This window comes from Protomyctophum bolini (genome assembly GCF_963924005.1).
Source record: "Protomyctophum bolini genome assembly, chromosome: 5".
Lineage (NCBI taxonomy): Eukaryota > Metazoa > Chordata > Actinopteri > Myctophiformes > Myctophidae > Protomyctophum > Protomyctophum bolini.
The window spans coordinates 6,267,492-6,295,138 of record NC_137866.1 but is presented as its reverse complement, the minus strand read 5'-3'; the positions used below and the strand labels follow the sequence as shown (position 1 = coordinate 6,295,138).

Below are 27,647 nucleotides of genomic sequence, written 5' to 3'. Positions count from 1 at the left end.
TGACACATCGGTTCAAACCGTTCAATATTCAGAGGTCAATACCAAGCACAGGAGTCCATTACTCACCATGACAACAGCACACTCACAGTACACAGTACACACACACAAACACACACGCACACGCACACACACACACACACACACACACACACACACACACACACACACACACACACAAACACACACGCACACGCGCACACACACACACACAAACACACACGCGCACACACACACACACACACACACACACACACACACACACACGCACGCTCACACACACGCACAGCAACAGTGTTTTTGTAAAGCTCTGTTTAAGCCTCGTTCACAAAGGCAGCAGCACAGTGGGTTGCATACTGTACAAAGTGAATGTAATATTCAGAATGTAGAGCAAACGGTGAATAAAACAATAGGCTCTATATGCACAGCGGGAAGACATTGGGCAGGTGTTGGTTGACCAATGAAGTCTCTGTTCCAAAACAGTCAAACAGATTCGGATGCCGATATCGTGCATGTTTTGGCTCACTGGAAACACTCCAGTGGGTCTCGAAGTGTGGTCCAGGGAAATGCATGGTTCCATGAGGAGGGTTCCAAATGATGCTGGGTGTGTGACTCCGAGAGTGTACCCGGCATCAAGAACCCCCATAACCGAGTGGTTCCATCCGTATACACTGTATACGGATGGGGGGTTCTTGAAATTAAAAAGCTTGAGAACCACCGACTGTGCTACACTTTTCAGGTGGGTGTCCGTCCGCGCGGGTCATTCACATATTCCATGAAGACCAAACACGACAGGCTTCTGTTCACCGACAGATAGATCTGAGGTCAAAAGTTTGTGAGCCCTTATTTACCCGCGGCTCTAGGTGCTCTAGGACGATGTATACGTGCAGCGTGTCCATGGCTGGAGGAGCAGACACACAGTAGCGCTGTTGTTATACTGCCTCACTCTATCGGAACATCTGATCTGATCTCTCCAAGTACAGTTATGAGCTGCTCTGTCACTGCTATGATCATCTGTGATGATATGTCACCCTGTTAGGATGGATATCATCCGCGTCAGGCTGAAACCTCGTATGTTGTTTCATGGAGCAATACGGAAGCTCTGAAAATGATCCAACTGTTCAACTGCTGCAACAACTGAACATTTGTTCAAAGATTGTTGGACAACAACTTCAGAAACTTTATACATCCACGTATGACAACAGCATCCTAAGGTTTGCAAGGAATATCACCTCTAATACTAAGCAATGAAGCATGTGTTTTATGGAGAATATAGGTTGCTACCTTCAGGAAGGAGATGTGGTGTACCAGCATACAATAAGGTCAGACTAAAGAGGTCCTTTGTCCACCTTAATCAGGAGTTGTAGTAGCCACGGGGTAATCTAAGCGGTGGATATTGCTCTTGTCTTCATGTCTTTATGTATGTAAAATGTGTGTATATGTGTTCTGCATACTTGGCTGCTGTGTCGCAAGACAAATTTCAGTGTGAACTGACAATAAAGTACTATATCATATCATATCATATCATATCATATCATATCATATCATATCATATCCGGGGGTAAAGCACATGAGCGTCCTCCTTCCACTTCCGTTTCGTCTTTACAGTCACTCAAATTTGTCGCAATTAAAATAAAATAAAAACCGGAGCATATTATACTATTTAGCTCGCTGCTTATCAGCAATGGAAATTCAGAAATAAAATGTAAAGATATTTTAAAAATATATTTTGACAGCTTCCTTTTCTCTGCTCTCGGCATTATGTATTTCCAGACTCTATATACAGTATAGCATTCGGAGAATGGAATAGTTGTCTGCCTACACGAGACTAGCTCTTCACTAATCCTCATTATAATAATATTATACCATATTATGGTATACCAGACCAGTTCTATCTACTCATAGTACGCAAGCACAAATTGCACAGATTGCAATGCATCGTAGAATGGAATCGAATCGTTACCTGGTGAATCGTAATCAAATTGAATTGCGAGGGCAGTGCCAATGCACACCTCTATTTATTATACTGTATATTTTCATCAGTGAAAAAAGGTAGTGGACGAACATTTATCATCATTGTTTTAGTCGACGAAATCAACACTTTAGGGACATTAACCCATTTTGGGCAGGAACCCCTTTTGGTGTTTTAAACATTATGTTATCATTTAGCTATTGAAAAATAGCAGATCTACAAGCGCATAGCGAGCTTGTAGGTCTGCTATTTTCTTTTTATCTTGAAAATGTGGCGCAAATCTTTGAATATATATTCTTTCAGAGCGAACGTTTTTAACTCAAATCTTTGCTACTGGGGGGAGGCCCCTGGAACAACATATTTTCAGACGCAACAGGGTCGGCGGCCAAATTCATATAATTTTTGGGGGTCCTTGACATGAAAAAGGTTGAGCAGCAATGACATAGAAACATAGGTTTTTTTTAAGGATTTAGAAGACATTTGTAGAATCCTTCCCAGGTCAAAATGGTATAGATACAAGCTTTCTAGTCTGACAGTGATGCTATCAAACAGACAGGCTGGATGGATGGGCGTTTTGCTTACTGTTGCTTACTCACCAATTCCAGGCCTTATTTCACAACCTAACAGCAGCACCACTCCTTATGCAAAATAACAATCAGGGAGAAAAACGTTAAATAAGGTTTTTTAACGACAGACCAACTGAGACAATGAAGAACAATGACTGTTTACCAATGACTGTCTCTGTTTACCAATGTACTGTTTACACTGAAGAGATAAGAGCCTTTTTATCATCTCAGATTGCTGCTGCCGCCGCGCTTATTCTGGAAGAGAGAAGACGACTTAAGGATCTTGATAAGGGGGGAAACTCCCACACAATGAATGCCCTCATGAGAGATTAGACATGAGTACAAGTACACAAGTATAGGGAGCTAAATGTACCCCTTACCATATTTTACTATTTAAAAAAAACTACTGGAAATTGTAATTAAAAATTGTAAAAGTAAAGTAAACTAAATACATTTAACTTTCCTCTTACCCACGCTTTGAACCCATATATCTTGCCAAGCGCTGATTATTATTAGGCTATTATTATTTTTCAATATTTTCTTGCTCAGGGGATACAGTCAATCTCGACGTTCATGGTCAACATTTGTGTCAAACCAGAAACAGCATCGTGTCAAAGGTCATGTCTCAATAGAAGAGGATCGTGTCAAAGGTCATGTCTCAATAGAAGAGGATCGTGTCAAAGGTCATGTCTCAATAGAAGAGGATCGTGTCAAAGGTCATGTCTCAATAGAAGAGGATCGTGTCAAAGGTCATGTCTCAATAGAAGAGGATCGTGTCAAAGGTCATGTCTCAATAGAAGAGGATCGTGTCAAAGGTCATGTCTCAATAGAAGAGGATCGTGTCAAAGGTCATGTCTCAATAGAAGAGGATCGTGTCAAAGGTCACGTCTCAACAGAAGAGGAGCGTGTCAAAGGTCATGTCTCAATAGAAGAGGATCGTGTCAAAGGTCATGTCTCAACAGAAGAGGATCGTGTCAAAGGTCACGTCTCAATAGAAGAGGATCGTGTCAAAGGTCACGTCTCAATAGAAGAGGATCGTGTCAAAGGTCATGTCTCAATAGAAGAGGATCGTGTCAAAGGTCATGTCTCAATAGAAGAGGATCGTGTCAAAGGTCATGTCTCAATAGAAGAGGATCGTGTCAAAGGTCACGTCTCAATAGAAGAGGATCGTGTCAAAGGTCATGTCTCAATAGAAGAGGATCGTGTCAAAGGTCATGTCTCAATAGAAGAGGATCGTGTCAAAGGTCATGTCTCAATAGAAGAGGGTCGTGTCAAAGGTCATGTCTCATTAGAAGAGGAGCGTGTCAAAGGTCATGTCTCAATAGAAGAGGATGGTGTCAAAGGTCATGTCTCAATAGAAGAGGATGGTGTCAAAGGTCATGTCTCAATAGAAGAGGATCGTGTCAAAGGTCATGTCTCAATAGAAGAGGAGCGTGTCAAAGGTCATGTCTCAATAGAAGAGCATCGTGTCAAAGGTCATGTCTCAATAGAAGAGCATCGTGTCAAAGGTCATGTCTCAATAGAAGAGGATCGTGTCAAAGGTCATGTCTCAATAGAAGAGGAGCGTGTCAAAGGTCATGTCTCAATAGAAGAGGATCGTGTCAAAGGTCATGTCTCAATAGAAGAGGATCGTGTCAAAGGTCATGTCTCAATAGAAGAGGAGCGTGTCAAAGGTCATGTCTCAATAGAAGAGGATCGTGTCAAAGGTCATGTCTCAATAGAAGAGGATCGTGTCAAAGGTCATGTCTCAATAGAAGAGCAAGGGAGACAAAATGCAACCTCCCCAATAATTGTAAAAGTTATATTAACGTAGTCTACCGACCACCATACAGATTGGACAAAATTACATGTTATTCATTCATTAAAAAGGTTACATATAGTGCCGCATTAACCCATTTTGGGCGGGGACCCCTTTTGGTGTTTTCAACTGGTTATAATTAGCTATTGAAAAATAGCAGATCTACAAGCTTGTAGGTCTGCTATTTTTGAAAAATCGTGAAAATGTGACACACATTAGGAATATATATATTTTTTTTAACTCAAATCTTTGCTTCTGGGGAGGGGGGGAGTCCCTGGAACAACATATTTTCAGATGGGGGTCGGAGGACAATTACATATAATTTTGGGGTCCTTGACATGAAATATTGAGCACCACTAATACAGAAAACATAGGTATTTCAGAAACCTGTCAGAATTTAGAAGATTTATTTTTAAATTTTGACGTCAGGCCTAAATGGGTTAAGTACAGTACAGTACAGTACAGTACAGTACAGTACAGTACAGTACAGTACAGTACAGTACAGTACAGTACAGTACAGTACTTGAGTTCATGTACTTAGTTACTTTCCACCACTGTGAGGTGAGGGGGGGGGGGGTGAGGAATGCTGCGAGGCGCTACCTTCACACCGGGCCGGGCCCAGACGTGCCCGGTCCCATCCCGTCCTCGACTAGGCTGACGGGCCGTGGGGCTGTGCTGACAAAGCCAGGGGAAACACCATGACTGTTCAAACCCAGATACACACACACACACACCCTGACACCTCACATGCACCCTGCATACACACACACACACACACACAGAGATACCTCACATGCACCCTGCACACACACACACACACACACACACACAGCCTGACACCTCACATGCACCCTGCATACACACACACACACACACACACACACACACACACACACACACACACACACACACACACACACACACACACACACACACACACACACACACACACACACACACACACACACACACACACACACACACCTCACATGCACCCTGCACACACACACACACACACACACACACACACACAGCCTGACACCTCACATGCACCCTGCATACACACACACACACACACTGACACCTCACATGCACCCTGCATACACACACACACACACAGACACCTCACATGCACCCTGCAGTGGAAGAACAGTTCCAAAACTAATGTACACAGACAGTAGTTTACATGTTGTTCTGTTCTTTTGGCAGAGGGCTGACGCCAGCCGCCGATAATATAAACCCCGAAGCAATCTCATGTCGAAGATGAAAAGGCTGAGGTTGCAAATTCCACGCGGGTTATAATAACTTGTTTGCTGTCGGCCCAGGAAACCTCTTATGTCCATATTTTACGTTTTTTGTTTTTGTTTGTTAATATAACGCCCTACTTGTTCATACTACAGAGTCACGGAAATTATATAAAAAGTGGCAGATCTACAAGCTCGAAACGGAGTGCAATAAATCGACACATTTTGAGCTTGTATATCTGCCACTGTTTCTGTTTTGGATATCATTTTATGATCATATTCCCCTGACACTATAGACTTGTGTTTTCACTGTATAGATGGCAACGTATGACAAGCATTCTGAGACCCTTGGGGTCTTTGACAGGGGGTCCTGGGACCCCTTTAGGGCAATGGTTCTCAAAGCGTTACAGAAATAATTTCAATGAACCACCGTTACTGTGAGAGTGCAACACGTGGAACCGAATTGGACGTGTTAAGGTTCCATTTGGTTCCATTTGGTTCCACACTCAGAGTTACAGACTATAACCAAGGAACCGTGAGGGGCCCTTACTCAGAGTATGATAGGTACTTTATTTTTGTTTTTGCACATTAACCTCTTGAACTCTCTCTCAAACCCCTTTCGTAATGGTCTCCTCAATCAGAAGTTATGAGGTGCAAATTGTAATGTCTTCTGCATCTTCACCCACTGTCAGCATGTAGATCGGCAAAGAGGTTTGGCTTGGAAGGGGAAACAAAAGAGCAGACCAAGTACCAACTCAAGTACTAATATTCGTCTAAAGGGACATCTAAAAATGCGATAAAAAACGTCTAACAATGAAAGTTTTTCAGACTATCTTTTATTCTAAGATTATTCTTAGATTAAACGTTGATTAGTGGTTTAGACGTTTAAACAACGACGTCTAAAAAAACTTTAATTTTTAGATTTTTATAGCGGGCTATTGCTCAGTGGGTATTTAACACTAACTCTCGCTAACGGCACCTTTACGCAATGTTCTATTGTGTGTGTTGCTCTTGCAACAACAACCCCCCCAAAGCGCTGCAGTCATTATTACTATGATTAAAGTAATTATGTCAGTGATAGAGACACACCTACTGCAGACAGGGACGACTCTACAGAAACACCATTAATTGAGAGGAATTTGGACTTTTATTGTCGGGGCGTGTTGCTCTCGCTCCCACTTGGCCTGTCTGTCATTTCAGTGCAGGAGAGAGCACGGGGCGGGCGAGGTATGATGTGAATGTGTGTGTGTGTGAGAGAGAGAGAGAGAGAGAGAGAGAGAGAGAGGAGTAGTTTATTAAAACTTCAGTTACTGTATGTAGATTAAGATTATAACTACTATAGGTTATACTTTGAAAATAACGGATCTACAATCTCACAATGTATAGGCAACATCATGAGCCTCTAGTGTAGATCTGCTATTTTCGAAAGAGTAATTATATTAGAAAAGTTGAGTACTTTTAATTTGGTACTGCCATGTACAGTATATATTGATTCCAATACCTCTACTCAGGTCAAATGTTGAATACAGGCCTTTAACTTCTGACAGAGTATTTCTACATTTACTTTTACTTAAGTAAACTTCCACCACTGCAGGTGAGTCAGTGCAGTGTGTGTGTGTGTGTGTGTGTGTGTGGGGGGTTGTGGATAAGCGGTGAGGTGCGGCGCACCAGAGCGTGTTACTCCTGACACCGCCTCACTCAACGCCGCGGCGTTAGCCAAAACCCCTTCAACTGAAGACAAAACACGGCGCTATACACAAAACATGCTACAGTGTGTCAAAGAAACACCACGCTAAAACACAACCAGCTAGGCTGTCAAAACTACACAACGCTATACTAAACAAGCTATGTATAGTGTGTCAAAAGACTGCAAAACAAACTACAGTGTGTCTTCTTACGACTACGAAACAAGCTAGTGTACTGTCAACGACTACAAACCAACAACTACAGTGTTTCAAAGCAACATGGAGAGAGAGAGCGCTGCCGCCAGGCCGCCGCGTGGCTGAGGTGATGACGGGACGGCACAGAGGACTAGAAGCTGTGGTCGACATTCCCATGTCGACGCTCCCACGTTTATGGGGTTTAAACTTTAAAGGGATAGTTCACCCACAAAATGACTCCATCTCCCCCCTCCTATAGTAATAGCGCTCTATGCGCAGCAGCCATATTTGAAAGAAATGTCCAATGTGTTGCCAATGATGCCTGCATCTGTTCCATTGTGGTCAAATAGAGTCAGGGTGCTGATAGTGTGCATGTTGGCCCACCGGGCTACACCGGTGGGTCCAGCCTAGGGACCCTCATGGATTTTTGAGGGGGTTAAATGGCCCCTTACGGGGATATACTGTAAGCGTGTACAAATGGAACCAAATGGGCCTGTAAAGGCTGACATACAAATATACTGTAGGACTCAAGGGCCTCAAATGAGTCTTGAAAAATGGGGGTTGTCTTATAATCAGAGTCGTCTTAAATACGGTAAATCTATTCGTGAATTAGTAATGCAAGGTTTATCTTAGTTAACTACTACTACTACTACTACTAATAATAATAATAATAGATATTATTATTAGTGTGGTAGTCAATTTATAAAAGCACCAATGCACTGTGGTGCTCTCAGGTGTTTGGGGACTGAAATGCACCAATCTGGCCATCTGGGTACCCATTGGCAAAACAAAGGAAAAACAGCACCCATTGCACAGACATGGAGCTGTACAGCAGAAGACCCGGTCACCTATGATCATACTACAGTGTTGCACAAAATGCATCATCATTAGCAGATCTACATGCTCGAAACATGACACAAAGTGTTGCATTTTCAGCTTGCCGATCTGCTACTTTTGCTGTTTTTTAAATTGTAATCCTGGAAAGTAACATATTTTAGACATAATGATGTTTACGCCTGGCGGACTACATTGTAATGCTGTGCCTCTTGTGCCTGTGATGTGTACCAGGCTGGCTCAGTCAGACTATTGATTTGACCACATCAGTAACACAAAGACAATCTCAGAGGCATGTCATCTGGCTTTCCATTCATTCCTCTAGCCGGCTTTGCATGTCTTCTCTCACCAGATGTTTGTGGATTACGTACAAGAGAGGCTTTAGATTTATCCAAAACCTTAAGGGACGTCTTGAGAGATCTGACGGTTAATTCCCCACACCTGTGCTTTTTAGACGTGGCAAAACTCTTTATCTGTATCCATGCTGCTACATCCTCCTCATTACTGGGAAATGGGCTCAGGAATCCTAATGGAATCGATCGCAAAGTTATTGAGAACCAGCAAATCAATACGATTTTGGGCTTATCAGCTCTCTTATCGATTTTAGCAGGAACTGAGGTGACTTCTTGTCCAGAGAGATGAGAGTCATGTCATTGGAATCAAATCACTGGCACAAATAAATAAAGCTTTTGGCTCTGTTAAATTGGCTGCCGACTACAGGTAAAAAAACAAGGAAGGTGAATTGAATGGCCTGCATGTTGCATGCTTCAATGTTGCTTCAGTTGAAGCCAACCAACGTGCTCTACCATTGATTGTCTGCAGAAATGACAGTGATCGAGTATCCTCACATTAGCACCAATATAGAGCACCAATAAAGTCTGACGTCACTGTCAGTAGAGGGCGTCAGTCCCCAGGTTCATGTATTTTTTTAGTTGCATTGAAATCGCCATATGGGGATTTTAGATCGTTCATATAAGAACTGTGTTTGAAAAATAAACCGATTATCCCGGCCTTTCGGTCAGGGGGGTGGCTGTGTGTCGTTAATGATGTTCATTAATATTTGATACAGCCAGTTTCTGGAGAAAATGGAACTAATGTGGCCGCAAAAGCCTTGAAACTACACATGAAGGCAATGTCGCTGCTAATATACGTCACGCCCAGCCGTCAACACATTGCGTTCCTGAGATTCCTCGCTGACATATGCTCAGCTGGTGGTGACTCAATTCGTACTAACCACGAAACATTAAATATCAATAAAATAAAAATACAAATAAACGTAATTAACATTCAGTTTATGTTCCCGCCTACCCGGAAATGTAGTCTCTGGGTTATTTGACTCGTTTCTAACACTTATTTTGTTACTCTTTGGGTATATTTGCACATTTCCACCTTCAGTCGATGCTTCATATCCATATGAGTGAAAAGGCCGGGATGATCGGTTTATTTTTCAAACGCAGTTCTTATATGAAGAGATCTAAAATCCCCCCATGGGGATTATAATGCAAATAAAAAATACATGAACCTGGGGACTGACGCCCTCTACTGACAGTGACGTCAGGACTTCGGTGCTCTATACAGTACCAATATAAAGTACCAACAGGATCAATAGTGAGATCTAATATCTAATATCTATCATCACTTGGAGTTTTCTGACACTCTTTTTCAGGCAGGTTTTGAAAGAAACCAGTGATTAAGTTACATCGCGTCACCAGGCTTTCTTTCTATTTTTCTTTTAGAGAAAGAAAGAGAGACGTCGGAAGAAGAGCTAATTAACCACGCCTCCTTACCTTGACAGGTCCTCTCATTGGTCAGCAGCTTGTAGCCCTTACCTTGACAGGTCCTCTCATTGGTCAGCAGCTTGTAGCCCTTACCTTGACAGGTCCTCTCATTGGTCAGCAGCTTGTAGCCCTTCTTGCAGCTGCACTCGAAGCTCCCCACCGTGTTGCGACACACGTGGTCGCAGCCGCCGTTGTTCAGGCGACACTCGTCAATGTCTGGCGGAGGAGGGAGGGGGGGGGGGGGGGGAAACATGACGAGGAACACGTTAGAACATGTCATTGTTAATTTACACAAACACAGAACATGCAGATGAACACGTTAGAACATGTCGTTGTTCATTACACACAAACACAAACATTAACGGGACATCACCGTTCTCGCCTCGGATTGACGCAGAGCTCGATTTATGGTTATGTCGTGCGAGCGGGGCCGCGTTCCCTACGGCACTCGGTCGGGGGAAAGATTGTTTTAATGTTGGACAGCAGGGCGAGCATGCTGTGAAGTTATGAAGTTATGGATTAGTCTTTGGGGAGAAGAAGATGTCTGCTATGTGCATGCGTGGCTTGGCTGCCGCTCAGAGAATGGGCTTCAGGGATTTCCCTTCTCGGCTCTCAGATGATGATGATGAGAGGGAGTCAAAGAGTGTCGATTGGTGTGTGTGTGTGTGTCTGTGTGTGTGTGTGTGTGTGTGTGTGTGTGTGTGACTGTGTGTGTGTGTGTGTGTGTGTGTGTGTGTGTGTGTGTGTAATCAGACCCAGTCCTCATCACACAATAAAGCATCGCATCTCATCACAGCCCATCTTCCTCTCTGCGTTATTCCAGTGGTGGACACATTAACTGAGTACTTTTTTTGAGTATCGGTACTTAGCTTGAGTATTCTTTTTTTAAGAATACTTGACTTTCACTCCACTGTGTTTTAAAGACAAATATTGCACTTTTGACTTATAAAATGAACCTTACAAGTGCTCCTAATAGGAGTACTTGCAACTGGTTAAGTGTACATATACACTTAACCAGTTGAATACTTAGTTGAGTGTCGTCTCCTGAGGCCCTGAGGCTCTTCTGAGGCTCCCGGGGGCCGCTCCTTTTCTTGCGCTCCACTATAGCCGATCTCAAAGCTCACAGCGCAAATGTCAAGCCACCAGAAGAGTGATGCTATATAGGTCTCAAGTTGCCAAGGTTATCCTCCGCAGCGAGCCAAGATGAACGGCCCGAGCCAATATCTGTACCTACTCTGGGCGGGCTGCTGGGTTAGAGAGGGTGCTGAAATATGACGCAGTCGGTAGTACTGCATGTCGCCTCACAGCTAGAAGGTCCCGAGTTTAATTCCCGCCGCGCTGGGGGGGGGAGGGGGCGCCCACAAATATGGATGTTCAAATATGGAGATAAGAGATTTCTAGCCCGACAACAATGACTCAAGTATACTGAGGGGAGGGAGATATACTTTGTCCAGTATAACACATCATCCTCTGATATACCGGGCTTTGAACACCGGACCGTGTGGCTTTGGCAGCACCGGGACAGAACGGTGGTTCTGATTAACCCATTTAGACCCGACGTCGAAATTAAAAAAAAAAAAACTTCTAAATCATGAGATTTGAGGCACATTTGAACGATTTTTCAAAAATAGCAGACCTACAAGCCACCGAGTGGCGCGCTATGAGCTTGTAGATCTGCTATTTTTCCAATAGTTAAATTATAACATAACACCAAAAGGGTGTTCCCGCCCAAAAGGGGTTAATAAAATAATAAAACCCTGAATAATAAACGAGGTGTCCTCGTGGCCTTCTGGGAGGAAGTCTGCATCATCTGGTTGAAATAAACGCATCAGAAAATGGAATCAAATAAATCCGCCTCCCCTCCCCTGCCTCCTGCGTCTCCGTCTAACCCGCTCCTCCTCCGAGGGTTCTGGCCCCGCCAGCGAGCGAGCGAACGCACAAAGCGAGCGAAGCGAGAACTTCTGAGTCTTCTCGTGCCAGCCAGCCTGTCTGGGTTTGTTTTGCTCTTTTTGTTTCCTCTCTAAAAAAGGCCCAAACTAATAAAAGCCAACGTACTTTTTTTTATCAGAGTTGTTAGTATAACGTTATGAGCCCTTACACGGGAAACAGATTCCCTTTCCTGTTAGGGAACGCCAGCTCAGGCCCCCAGGCTTTCAGATAGCTTTCTGTTCCATCTCTCTCTCTCCTTCCCCCTCTGTCTGGGTGGGTGTCTCTCTCCCTCTCTCTCTCTCTCTCTCTGGGTGGGTGGAAACCTTGTATGTCCCACACGGTTACTTTTCAGGAACATAATCTGTATTGTGTATAGTTCTTATTACCGTATTGTGCCGAATATTTATAAGACGACCCTCATTTTTCAAGACTCATTTGTGGAAAAAGAACATTGAATGTCCAAAAGTCTAGTCTCCAATAATACGACCCTGTTTTTTAAGATATTTCCATTGGAAGAAAAAAAAAAGTAGTCTTATATTCAATATAATTCAATATTACCAGTAGGCGAGAAGCGTGCAATGTCACAAGACCCGGGCATGAGATCTGGGCACCATTATATGGGGCTTTGCCCATATATGGGGATTTTGAGTGACGGGAAATGCATGATTCCATAGTTAACTGTGACCTTTGCAGCAACCACAGTGGTTATCATGAGACTGTCACAATATGATCATATATTATTGGCAATCCCATACATGGGCTTAATATTGATCACAGTCAAGGATCTCCATATATGGACATATGGGTCGAGGTTGCAGATTCTGCTCAGCAGCTAGTCTCTGATGGTAGCGCCTCTGGCTCTTTATTGGCTGTTGATTTTGTTAAATTTGGGTAAAAAAGATGATAAAAACACTAAATTAGTGCGCACACGTGCTATGGGGGCCCCAACAAGATTAGCGGCCCAGGGGCCCTCGTGGGGGTTAATCCGTCCCTGGCTCACAGCACAAGTGTAGCACTTTTTTTTCTTCTCGATATAGGGCATTAATCTATGAACAAAACATAAAACGTTTAAATATGCAGAGATCTTTCTGACAGCAACAATACAACATCTTTTCTTTCTCCTTTTTGTTTCATAATTTTTTGAATATAATTCTTTCCACTTGACTGGGATGTTTCTGCTTCTTATTGGGACATTATGTATAAACTGTGTTTGACAGCACAGGTAGCTGGAGGATGAGGGAAGCACGCAGCGGAAAGAAGAAAAAAAACATGAATATTATGCTAATGTGGAAGAAAGATAGGCTGTCTGGGAAAATAACAAACTAATGGCATTAGAAAATGTTTGGTGGAAATATTATGCTGCTGCTGGGAAGAGAGGCAGAGGGAGAGGCAGAGAAGAGAAGCAGAGGAGAAGAGGCAGAGAAGAGAGGCAGAGGGTAACAGGAGATAGAGGAGGGTTTAATGGGCAAACAGAGACACCAAAGAAAGAATGACTCAGTAGAAAGTAACTAAGTACATTTACTCAAGTACTGTATACTTAAGTCAATTGTTTAGGTACTTTTACTTTACTTGAGAATTTGCATCTTTCGATAATGTATATACTTGTCTTCTACCCCACTATTTCAGAGGCAAATGGCGTACTTCTTACTCCACTACAATTATTTGAAAACTAGTTCCTTTGCCGATATACATTATTAATACAAAACATACATTAACCCTATTTTATACTCTTTCAGCTTTTCACAAATAGCCGATTGAGCTCTGAGATCTGCTATTTTGTAAATATGTCTTATGCGTACCTTTACTTTGGTGTATATTTTCATGCCAATGCTGTTGTATTTAAGTAACATTTTGAACGGCAGTGAAGGGACACCGAGTTTAATGGTGGCAGTCGAAGTGTTTCATCAGAAGAAGTGCAGCAAGTCTACTTAGATAATTACAGGAGGAGGCGGTGGCCACTGGCTAGTACTCTAGTACTTAGACGGAGGTATAGATCGATTGACAAGACAAATGAGAGAGAGTTTGTGTGAGGGATGAAGTGTGGAGCGGGCTGAAGGGGCAGAGATAAGGCCTGTGACAGACAGATAAAGAGAAGGGCTCTGACAGGACTGACAACATTGACTGAGTGGAGAGATGAGCTGAGTCACAGGAGAGAGAGAGAGAGACGTAGTCTGATAGCGACCTGGAACCACCACGCATCTCAGGAGGAAGAAATACTCAGATTTATGGACATTAATACCACAATGCATTGAGAGTAATGCTGCGTTCACACTGTACAAAAAGATACAAAGATACAAAGCTGCACAGAATATTTGTAGCTCGCTGAAGCTGAAACCAGCTGAACTGTTTAGCTACAGATGTTGGATGAATTTTTGTATCTGCATGTCGCTGTAGGCTTCCATTGAAACATAATGGAGGTCTTTTGGACTGTATGGAAGAGAGTTTATTCTGACTGCATCAGACCAGTAAGACACGCAAACGCGGGAAGCGAACGCAGCTCGTACATATTTGGGGGTTTTTTTAAGATTTTTTTTTAAGTTATTCTTTTAAGTTAAGTTTTTAACTTAGCCATAACCATATAAGGAGTCCCCAAAGCAGCTATACGTCCAAATATGGAGTGTGTTGCATCAATCACAAACAAATCACTCAGCTCCATATATGGGCACAAAGGGGGGACACACAGACACACGGACGCACGGACAGACATGATCTGCTAGGTCTCATAGTAAGTGACACACCCCCCACCCTGATTTGCACGCACGCATGCAGGGGGCACTGCAGCATTTTAGCTGCAGTGCCCCCCCGTGCGGTGATGACATGCACATGACATGCACAATAGAATGACATTTTCTTTCTTTTATTTATAATGGGCTTCGGTGGCAACGAGGGCCAACACTGGTATCCAACTGGTGGCACTGGATGAGTTTTAATCTCCTGTTGTATGAGTAAAGCCATTTTGTATATTTTAACCCTATAGAACACTAAACATCATTTTGTTGTTACACCCTCCGTAACACGGGTATACTTTACCCAATGTATGTAAAATGTAAAATATTTCTCATCAAAATATATTGAAGGCAAGGTGAATCACTGAAGGTACAGAGAGAACCACCCACTTCAGACATCAGCAACATTATGAAAATTACAAAAATATAAAATATATCAGTAAATTATATAAACGCAGGTGAAAATCACCCGTGTTTAGTGTTCTAGGGTTAATGTATCGTGTACGTTTTAAAAGTTTGTATTCATGGGTTTATCGAACCAGATCAATCTGAGTACCGGTCATTTAAATGTCATTACAGTCTATGATCTCATTCTCCACCCCACATCCATTGATCCATAATTAATCCCTTTCAACCTGGTGTGCCAATTTTGGTACAACTTTTTAACATTATATTGGCTATTTTTCACCTTCCTGAAATAAGGCTTAATGGTTTGTATTTGAATCGTTACCTTTGCAGGTCTTGCGGTCGGGCTGCAGGGTGAAGCCCACGGGGCAGCTGCAGCGGACCCCCGTCACCGCATCGTGACACGTGCTGTCACAGCCTCCGTTGTTCACCGCACACGTCTCTGAGGAGGGAAACAACACACTGGCAGTCACACTCCTAGAAAGAGTCTCTGCAGAGAGAAACAACACACTGACAGTCACACTCCTAGAAAGAGTCTCTGCAGAGAGAAACAACACACTGGCAGTCACACTCCTAGAAAGAGTCTCTGCAGAGAGAAACAACACACTGGCAGTCACACTCCTAGAAAGAGTCTCTGCAGAGAGAAACAACACACTGGCAGTCACACTCCTAGAAAGAGTCTCTGCAGAGAGAAACAACACACTGGCAGTCACACTCCTAGAAAGAGTCTCTGCAGAGAGAAACAACACACAGGCAGTCACACTCCTAGAAAGAGTCTCTGCAGAGAGAAACAACACACTGGCAGTCACACTCCTAGAAAGAGTCTCTGCAGAGAGAAACAACACACTGACAGTCACACTCCTAGAAAGAGTCTCTGCAGAGAGAAACAACACACAGGCAGTCACACTCCTAGAAAGAGTCTCTGCAGAGAGAAACAACACACTGGCAGTCACACTCCTAGAAAGAGTCTCTGCAGAGAGAAACAACACACTGGCAGTCACACTCCTAGAAAGAGTCTCTGCAGAGAGAAACAACACACTGACAGTCACACTCCTAGAAAGAGTCTCTGCAGAGAGAAACACACTGGCAGTCACACTCCTAGAAAGAGTCTCTGCAGAGAAACAACACACTGGCAGTCACACTCCTAGAAAGAGTCTCTGCAGAGAGAAACAACACACTGGCAGTCACACTCCTAGAAAGAGTCTCTGCAGAGAGAAACAACACACTGGCAGTCACACTCCTAGAAAGAGTCTCTGCAGAGAGAAACAACACACAGGCAGTCACACTCCTAGAAAGAGTCTCTGCAGAGAGAAACAACACACTGGCAGTCACACTCCTAGAAAGAGTCTCTGCAGAGAGAAACAACACACTGACAGTCACACTCCTAGAAAGAGTCTCTGCAGAGAGAAACAACACACAGGCAGTCACACTCCTAGAAAGAGTCTCTGCAGAGAGAAACAACACACTGGCAGTCACACTCCTAGAAAGAGTCTCTGCAGAGAGAAACAACACACTGGCAGTCACACTCCTAGAAAGAGTCTCTGCAGAGAGAAACAACACACTGACAGTCACACTCCTAGAAAGAGTCTCTGCAGAGAGAAACAACACACTGGCAGTCACACTCCTAGAAAGAGTCTCTGCAGAGAAACAACACACTGGCAGTCACACTCCTAGAAAGAGTCTCTGCAGAGAGAAACAACACACTGGCAGTCACACTCCTAGAAAGAGTCTCTGCAGAGAGAAACAACACACTGGCAGTCACACTCCTAGAAAGAGTCTCTGCAGAGAGAAACAACACACAGGCAGTCACACTCCTAGAAAGAGTCTCTGCAGAGAGAAACAACACACTGGCAGTCACACTCCTAGAAAGAGTCTCTGCAGAGAGAAACAACACACTGACAGTCACACTCCTAGAAAGAGTCTCTGCAGAGAGAAACAACACACAGGCAGTCACACTCCTAGAAAGAGTCTCTGCAGAGAGAAACAACACACTGGCAGTCACACTCCTAGAAAGAGTCTCTGCAGAGAGAAACAACACACTGGCAGTCACACTCCTAGAAAGAGTCTCTGCAGAGAGAAACAACACACTGACAGTCACACTCCTAGAAAGAGTCTCTGCAGAGAGAAACAACACACTGGCAGTCACACTCCTAGAAAGAGTCTCTGCAGAGAAACAACACACTGGCAGTCACACTCCTAGAAAGAGTCTCTGCAGAGAAACAACACACTGACAGTCACACTCCTAGAAAGAGTCTCTGCAGAGAAACAACACACTGACAGTCACACTCCTAGAAAGAGTCTCTGCAGAGAGAAACAACACACTGGCAGTCACACTCCTAGAAAGAGTCTCTGCAGAGAAACAACACACTGACAGTCACACTCCTAGAAAGAGTCTCTGCAGAGAGAAACAACACACTGGCAGTCACACTCCTAGAAAGAGTCTCTGCAGAGAGAAACAACACACTGGCAGTCACACTCCTAGAAAGAGTCTCTGCAGAGAAACAACACACTGGCAGTCACACTCCTAGAAAACACGTCTCTGCAGAGAGAAACAACACACTGGCAGTCACACTCCTAGAAAGAGTCTCTGCAGAGGGAAACAACACACTGGCAGTCACACTCCTAGAAAGAGTCTCTGCAGAGAGAAACAACACACTGGCAGTCACACTCCTAGAAAGAGTCTCTGCAGAGAGAAACAACACACTGGCAGTCACACTGCTAGAAAGAGTCTCTGCAGAGAGAAACAACACACTGGCAGTCACACTCCTAGAAAGAGTCTCTGCAGAGAGAAACAACACACTGACAGTCACACTCCTAGAAAGAGTCTCTGCAGAGAAACAACACACTGACAGTCACACTCCTAGAAAGAGTCTCTGCAGAGAGAAACAACACACTGACAGTCACACTCCTAGAAAGAGTATCTGCAGAGGGAAACAACACACTGGCAGTCACACTCCTAGAAAGAGTCTCTGCAGAGAAACAACACACTGGCAGTCACACTCCTAGAAAACACGTCTCTGCAGAGAAACAACACACTGGCAGTCACACTCCTAGAAAGAGTCTCTGCAGAGAGAAACCACACACTGGCAGTCACACTCCTAGAAAGGGGGAATAAGTACACTTCAAATATCATCTTTTCCCTCCCAAATCCGGGAGAGAAACTCACTCCGTTGAAGCCTTGAATGGACTCAAATATGCATTTGCCATTTTGGAAAAAAGTTGGGCCCCTTCCCTATACTTCCTTCACAGGTGTTACCGATGATACTAATGAAGGCTCTGTTCCATTCTGGTCAGGTCCAGAGTCAGTGTTAATGATACTAATGAAGGCTCTGTTCCATTCTGGTCAGGTCCAGAGTCAGTGTTAATGATACTAATGAAGGCTCTGTTCCATTCTGGTCAGGTCCAGAGTCAGTGTTAATGATACTAATGAAGGCTCTGTTCCATTCTGGTCAGGTCCAGAGTCAGTGTTAATGATACTAATGAAGGCTCTGTTCCATTCTGGTCAGGTCCAGAGTCAGTGTTAATGATACTAATGAAGGCTCTGTTCCATTCTGGTCAGGTCCAGAGTCAGTGTTAATGATACTAATGAAGGCTCTGTTCCATTCTGGTCAGGTCCAGAGTCAGTGTTAATGATACTAATGAAGGCTCTGTTCCATTCTGGTCAGGTCCAGAGTCAGTGTTAATGATACTAATGAAGGCTCTGTTCCATTCTGGTCAAACAGAGGTCAGTGTTAATGATACTAATGAAGGCTCTGTTTCATTCTGGTCAGGTCCAGAGTCAGTGTTAATGATACTAATGAAGGCTCTGTTCCATTCTGGTCAAACGGAGTCAGTGTTAATGATACTAATGAAGGCTCTGTTCCATTCTGGTCAGGTCCAGAGTCAGTGTTAATGATACTAATGAAGGCTCTGTTCCATTCTGGTCAGGTCCAGAGTCAGTGTTAATGATACTAATGAAGGCTCTGTTCCATTCTGGTCAGGTCCAGAGTCAGTGTTAATGATACTAATGAAGGCTCTGTTCCATTCTGGTCAGGTCCAGAGTCAGTGTTAATGATACTAATGAAGGCTCTGTTCCATTCTGGTCAGGTCCAGAGTCAGTGTTAATGATACTAATGAAGGCTCTGTTCCATTCTGGTCAGGTCCAGAGTCAGTGTTAATGATACTAATGAAGGCTCTGTTCCATTCTGGTCAGGTCCAGAGTCAGTGTTAATGATACTAATGAAGGCTCTGTTCCATTCTGGTCAGGTCCAGAGTCAGTGTTAATGATACTAATGAAGGCTCTGTTCCATTCTGGTCAGGTCCAGAGTCAGTGTTAATGATACTAATGAAGGCTCTGTTCCATTCTGGTCAAACAGAGGTCAGTGTTAATGATACTAATGAAGGCTCTGTTTCATTCTGGTCAGGTCCAGAGTCAGTGTTAATGATACTAATGAAGGCTCTGTTCCATTCTGGTCAGGTCCAGAGTCAGTGTTAATGATACTAATGAAGGCTCTGTTTCATTCTGGTCAGGTCCAGATCAGTCAGTGTTAATGATACTAATGAAGGCTCTGTTCCATTCTGGTCAAACGGAGTAAGTGCTAATGATACTAATGAAGGCTCACTGCTACCACCAGTGGGTCTCAAAGTGGGTCCTTGAGTGGGTTCCAAATGGTGTACAGGTGTACAGGTGTGTATAACTCTGAGAGTGTACAAATAGATCCATTTGTATACTCTCTCAAAGTTATGGGGGTCCTTGAAATTTTAATGTTTGAGAGCCACTGTAGACTAAATTAACAGCTGTAAAGAAACTATAGGTAAGGGGCCCGGAAGTAGGAAGAGTTATTCTGTGTGCATATAGAGCCTATAGACAAATTCAGAAACGGGTCTCATGGTTGCAGCTTACGTATTTCCTGTAGGCGGAGCCGACATAACAGCGGGGTAAACATGCCTCTTAAAAAACCTCTTCTACTACGGTGAATGGTAGAGTGACTGCCTCAAACGGTACTCTTTGACCTGCTTTTTACTAACACTAACATTACAAAGATGCCCAGAACATCGGAATGAACCCGTGTAGTGTATGGCTGCTCCAACAGTAGTGGCAACATAAAAAAAAAACGAAATGTAAAAATATCCACCACGGTGGCTGAGAGCCGAGCAATAGAGTAATGGTTGAGACAAAGCAGTGAAAGGTCCTGAAAGATACATAACGTCAGTCTTACCCAATCTTTCAGTGTTTTATGAACACAAGGCTGCTGTATTTTATACCTCATACTAAGCATTTAAAGTATGAGGTATAAAGTACAGCAGTATTGTGTTCATAAAACTACTGTTGGAGCAGCCATAAACTACACAGGTTCATCCCAATGTTCTGGGCATCTTTGTAATGTTAGTGTTAGTAAAAAGCAGGTAAAATAGTAACGTTTGAGGCAGACTGTACATCAATCACTCTACCATTCACCTTAGTAGAAGAGGTTTTTTTAAGAGGCAGGTTTACCCCGCAGTTATGTCGGCTCCGCCTACAGGAAATACGTAAGCTGCGACCATGAGACCCGTTTCTGAACGTGTCTAATATTACTCACCCTGTTACTGAAGTCTGGAATTCAAGGAGATTCGTTTTGGTCTCATTCCTGATCCAATATTGTAATATTTGATTAACTGAAGCAAATAGGAGGCCATGGTAAAACAACAAAAAACTTTATAAATATTTATAAAATATTTGATTTATGAACTCCAAAACAACCCTCACATTGTAATCATGTGAGGGTTGGACTACGACTCTAACACAAGGGAATGTTTGAAACCGCCAATGTACTTCAATTAATCAAAAAATATTGGACTTTGATACAGGAATGTGACACAAACTAAACAATCTCCACGAATTCAAGTCTTCGTGGGTTGGTGAGTAATTATCGGGGGGGAAAAATGCCTTTCCGGGGGTGAGCTATACCCCTTTAATTGTTGCCTTATTGGTCCACAGTGCGGTGGGTATCTAATCTGTATGCATGCATATAAACGACATCCAGACTGAACAGGGAGCCCTCCTCATCTATCCAGGCTGACATTTCCACCGGAGGCATTAAGCATGCACCAGGGGAGGAGGAGAAGGAGAAGCAAGTTACACACTCCCTGGTCGTTCCTATACGTAAATACTGCAGAAAAACAGAGACGGAAATAAACAAATCAACCTGCACATAGAGAAAGAAAAGGGTTAGTTAGAAACTTAGGATGTTATTAAATATTAACAAGAAGCAGTTAGAAGAGGCTGGTATAGGAGCATAAAATGAGCAGAAGAGAGAAGATAAAGTAAATAGGAAAAGATTAAGACTTCAAGTAACCAGAAATAGGGTTCCCATGCTTGTCAATACTTTGTTGTCTGTGTGTGTAATGTTGCATTTATGGCTTGCGTGTTTTATTTCTCTTTGGAAAATGGAATTTGTGATCTTGAAAACTTCTCAGCCAAATATGGTTCTCAGTCTTTTTGTCATTTCATTTCACTCTGACGTGCGTTAAGACCGGTCGGTTCCCAAATGATTTAAGCTAGCGACCCAAAAGGATGAATGTGATCGTCTCCCCGCGAGACCCAAACTATAGTGAAAATAGCCAATCTACAAGCTCCCAACGTGCCACGGTGTGAGCTTGTAGATCTGCTATTTTCACGACTTCCAAATCTACATTATAGAATCGTCAGGGTTAATTTAACTCTGAGAGTGTATACACGTACGTACAGGTCCATTTGGTTCCATGTGCAGTACACTCTCAGAGTTATAGATCCATAAGGGTCCCATTTGGTTCCTAATTCTCAATCCCCCCCCCCTGGAACGCCCTACTCAAGGACACCCTGCGGGGGTCCGGGGACCACATGTTGAGATCCAGTGCGGTAGGTACACCCCCCCCTCCCGCCCGCACGGTGAACATCCACTTCTAGACAGATCAAAACCAGCCATTTTTCTCTTTTAACCAATTCTGACCTGAGATCAGATTCTAAAAATGTCAGTCGTTCTTCGATTTTTCAAAAAATAGCAGACCTACAAGCTCGTAGCGCGCCACTCGGTGGCGCGCTACGAGCTTGTAGATCTGCTATTTTTCAATAGCTAAAGCATAACATGATGCCAACACCAAAAGGGGTTCCCGTTCAGAATGGGTTAAAACCTTTTGAAGACAGCTTTTTGGACATGAAAAAAGAAAAGCAATTTCAGCTACAGTAGCCCTGTGTCGACGTGCTGCTGGGCTGCTGGACGGATTGATTTGAAAGAGAAGGGAGAAAAAAAAAGATATAGGATATTCGGTCAGGAAAGGATAACTGGAGTTCCATCTATTTGACAAATTCCCCGTCCACTTTCTCTTTGAAAGAGCTCTACGGGGACGATGTGTCCCCGCATGGCTCACAGTGACTGATGTCCCCAACGGTATGGACTCTGGCAGATGGGCTGCCAAACCAAAAGGTTGTTATCTGGTTTGTTTCGTTTAGTTAAGTTTTAAACTGGAACATAAAAAATATACTGTTTGTTCCATTTGCAGATGGGCTTCAAAACCAACCGGTTGTTATCTGGTTTGTTTCGTTTAGTTAAGTTTTAAGTTTTAAACTGGAACATAAAAAATATACTGTTTGTTCCATTTTGCAGATGGGCTTCAAAACCAACCGGTTGTTATCGTCGTGTGAAATTATTTGTTTGTTTGTCTAGACTTTGATTTCAGTTTACTTTTCATTTGTTCTTTAAACCAGGTTTTTAGTTTAGTTTAGTGTACTTTTAGACAGGAACATAAAAGTATACTATGTTAGTTCCGTTGATCCAGCGCCCAGATGGATTGATTCATCATTAAAATAAATGCACACGGCCCTGCACGTACCCGCCCACAACCACTAATACCACTGCGTTACAGCACTATAGTGAGACATTCTCACTGCCTGTCACATTCAATATTACACACATTATGTCTGCTCTTACCCGTACTGTATCCGTCATGTTTTTGTCATGCCTAACTAATGCTGTCCTGTTGTCAATGCCACCATTGAACTATATGGCACCGTCGACAGGATGCACAGGATGTGTTCATTTGAAAACCCTGAAGATTCACCCCGAATGAACCGGAAGTAAAATCGCCTATAAATTTAATACATTCAACAACATTTTTGTTTTTCAAACATTGCAGACACAGCCAATTTACTAGCCCTATAGTTCATTTGAGATTGTCTTTTTCTTTATTTCTGCCGCTGAACACACTGTCACTGTCTGCTGTGTAGCTGAACACACTGTCACTGTCTGCTGTGTAGCTGAACACACTGTCAGAGGGGACACTCTGCCACTCAGCCTATGTCTTGGGGCAGGTCATACATATACATGGCGGATCCGGTGAGCTGATTAGACACACTAATGACATCTACAGGTTGGAAACCTCCTCCACAACGGTCTGGTCTTTAATTAACACCACTACAGCCTCACCTGCTTCAGAAGGTCACTCTGCCACCATCATCGGGACAAAGATGTCAGTATTTGGGGGGCGGAGAGGGCACCAGTGGGGTTGAGTACTATTATACGACATCAGAGTGTTTGACACCGAGACCAATAACTCCTGACCGAACCCACCTGAACCCTGCCGTCATTCAGCCTTTAACTACAACACAGAGACTGTATTACGTACGATATATGGTGCTGTAAACTCGGACCAGATGTTCAATGTTCTGTGGAAATTCAATACGGAGCCCGAGGGGAAAAGATGGGCCGTGGCATGGTGGGAGATGGTATCATCCTCTTTGGAGGATTACTGTATCACACACTGATATCAGTACATCTAAAGATGACATGCATAACTAGCAGTTATTCAGTACGGTCTGGAGCATCAGGTGGGAACTGGTGACTACCAACAGCAACTGGAAAAAAACCACTAAAATAAATAGTGTTGTAGTACGCGAGTCCTTGACTCGTCTGGAGTCCAGTCTAGAGTCCACAATTTAATTCACTCTGTCTCATCTCGGCTCGCCCTGAATTTGACTTGGACTTGACTCGGTCTCGGACCATTGCACTAGCTCTCCCCCCACCGAGTCCACTTGGGTCACGAGTCAACAAAATCTGATCTCGGTCTCGCCTCCCGTCAGTCTCCATCTCGCTTTAGGCGGACTCGACTTTAACACTACATTTCATATCTCAATATGTATGCCAAATATATCAATATCGACACAATATTTGATATTTCAATATCACTCTTAATTTTAAGTACCATTGTGTTCACCCACTTAATAAACAATAAGCATTCTTCATTTCATTTTCCAAAAGTACTTTCCTATAGGACAAACAGTCCTCTGTGTGTGTGTGTGTGTGTGTGTGCGGGTACAAATGCATGTGCTTACTCGTGTATGCCCGTGTGTGTGTGTGACTGTGTGTGTGTGCACGCGCACATGTGTATGCACGTCCGCGTGTGTCTGTGGGCATACGTCTGCTCATCTGTGCGTGCGTCCATGACTAGTCCAAACCAAAAACTGTCTAAACTGAGTACTGCACCCGTCCGTGTGCTTGCATGCACGTACAGTATGAGTGTGTGCTACTGTGTGGGTTCCCATAATTACCAAGTGGGAGGCAGAGAGAGATGTGGCAGACAGAGGGAGGAGACGGACAGTGTGTCAGGACATGTCTGAGAAACGCTTAGTCAGTCAGTCAGACAGACAGTCAGACAGACAGACAGACAGACAGACAGACAGACAGACAGACAGACAGACAGACAGACAGACAGACAGACAGACAGACAGACAGACAGACAGACAGACAGACAGACAGACAGACAGACAGACAGACAGACAGACAGACAGACATCCTATACACCAAACTGTAACGATTATGTGCTAAACGAGGGCGAGATAAATATTTATGACATTTCACTAAGTGAAACGCTAAAAATAAGTGATTCTAAACTTGTGGAATGTCTGTGGGTTGTGAGTGTTGGACGCAGACCATAGACTGCAGCGTATTGGGATTGACAGAACCAGACCACATAGACTGCAGCGTATTGGGATTGACAGAACCAGACCATATAGACTACAGCGTATTGGGATTGACAGAACCAGACCATATAGACTACAGCGTATTGGGATTGACAGAACCAGACCATATAGACTACAGCGTATTGGGATTGACAGAACCAGACCATATAGACTACAGCGTATTGGGATTGACAGAACCAGACCATATAGACTACAGCGTATTGGGATTGACAGAACCAGACCATATAGACTACAGCGTATTGGGATTGACAGAACCAGACCATATAGACTACAGCGTATTGGGATTGACAGAACCAGACCATATAGACTACAGCGTATTGGGGACAGAACCAGACCATATAGACTACAGCGTATTGGGGTTGACAGAACCAGACCATATAGACTACAGCGTATTGGGATCGACAGAACCAGACCATATAGACTACAGCGTATTGGGATTGACAGAACCAGACCATATAGACTGCAGCGTATTGGGATTGACAGAACCAGACCATATAGACTACAGCGTATTGGGATTGACAGAACCACATTTAACATCAGTGGACCAGATTTGAGTAAATACTCCCTGATGAATCAGAAATGTGTAATGTTTCAGTGGTTGGACGAAGTACTCAGATATTTTACTTATATATATATACACCACCACAAATATACTCTGTTACAAGTAAAGGGCCTGAATTAAAAAATGTTATGTAAAAATACAAAAGTATTGGCATCAAAAACCAAAACGAAAAGTATAGCCATTATATTTAGTGCTAAAATCTTCGAAAACTAGAAAAAGTTGCATCGTAACGCGTTGTGAGCTTGTAGATCGGATTTATATAGATTAGGATTAACCCGCATTAACCTATAACCTGTTGCAATCTATCCATCGTTGTACCTTTGAATCCGGGAGCTACCCGTGCCATTATTTGTTGCTATACATGTAGCAACATAATAATTATTATTAAAAAACAAATAAGAAATTGGAAGATTTTCAGAAACATTAGGCTAAGGTTTTAGATGGTGTTTTTAGAATCAGCCAAGGCTAAATTGGTTAATGTAAATGTTGTCATAATAAAAAAAACGAAAGTTTTAATTGTAGTGAAATACAAAAGTAGTATCGTATACAAATGTGCACTCCAAATGTTACTTATATGTTCAGTAGGCCACTTGTGTAGCCTATACCAATGAGACCTGCAATTGGGCAGACTTTTGTAAATCCCCCCTCCCCGATATAAACCGGTTCCGTGATGTAGTGTGTTTGGGCTGTAGCGCTGCTGAGCCCAGGAATATTTTATCATAATATCCCATTCTGAACGGGAACCCATTTCGGTGTTAGCATCATGTTATGCTTTAGCTATTTTTTTTTAAATCGAACGACTGACATTTTTTAGAATCTGATCTCAGGTCAGAATGGGTTATAATCAGACCAGTGTGTGTCCAGTGGAAACCTCGTATGAATCTGATCTCAGGTCAGAATGGGATAATATACATACTACTGTGTATAATCGTTGCTGTCGGGCAGAAACCTCTTATCTCCATATTCTGACCTTTTGTGTTGATTCATAAATGAACACCTCTAGTTGATCATATACTTCTGCAGCAGATCCACAGGCTCGAGCTTGCAGATCTGTTATACTTTTAATGCGTACAAATTTGAATCGTTCAGAGTTGGTCATATGAGGTTTCTCCACCCGACAGAGACGATATTATAATATACTTAGTATGTGTATATAATAATACAGTATAGGTTACATACGGCGAGGTGAAGACGGAGTACGGCAGGGAAATAGCCGCTTAACCCATTCTGACCTGAGATCAGATTCATACGAGGTTTCCACTAGGACACACACTGGTCTGATGAACCCATTCTGACCTGAGATCAGATTTAAAAAAACCTACAAGCAAAAGACCTACAAGCTCGTAGCGCGCCACTCGGTGGCGCGCTACGAGCTTGTAGATCTGCTATTTTTTCAATAGCTAAAGCACGACATGATGCTAACACCAAAATGGGTTCCCGTTCAGAATGGGTTAACCTGAGGGCTGAATTATAGGACGACGGCAAGGAGCCCGGGGGCCAGATGATTAAACTGTGGCCATAATGGGGACTCTGTATGTTGATAAATCAAACACGGCGCAAAAAGGATTGGCATGAAATGGTATAAAACGTCTATTTGGGGTTAACTGAAGGTTTTGGCATGAACCTTTTCGAAAGGGGGAAATCAAAGCTAATAGAAAGTGCAGGCTTGCTATTCCCGGAAAGTTTATCATGCTATAATAGAAGGCTATAGAAGCCATTGCCACCGCATTAATAATAATAATAATACAAAAAAAAAAGGGGGAATCTTGTTGGAAATTACCAAACCTGCCTACCGATGATGTCACTGGTAGGTGGGTTTCTGAACTGTGCATAGCACTCCTCTGAGTTGAGTTTGTGCTTGAAATGTACTGTAATTCTGCAAACTGTTAATAAATATTTCAATCAATCAATCAAACCAGACCGAGTATGCAAAATCATAATATTATAATGAGCATTAGTGAGGACAAATTATATAAAGATAGG

General features: G+C 43.1%; 1 protein-coding gene across 4 annotated transcripts in view; it reads right to left on the bottom strand.

The window, feature by feature from the left end:
* The window catches only part of scube3 (signal peptide, CUB domain, EGF-like 3), a 216,113-nt gene that overhangs the window by 22,890 nt on the left and 165,576 nt on the right, over window positions 1-27,647 (bottom strand). For all 4 annotated transcript variants that reach the window (XM_080762693.1, XM_080762695.1, XM_080762694.1 and 1 more), the window contains 2 exons: window positions 15,455-15,571; window positions 10,163-10,285 (listed from right to left, as the gene is read on the bottom strand). In XM_080762693.1, coding sequence (XP_080618819.1) covers window positions 10,163-10,285; window positions 15,455-15,571 — 240 coding nt within the window. The remainder of the gene's footprint in view (window positions 1-10,162; window positions 10,286-15,454; window positions 15,572-27,647) is intronic.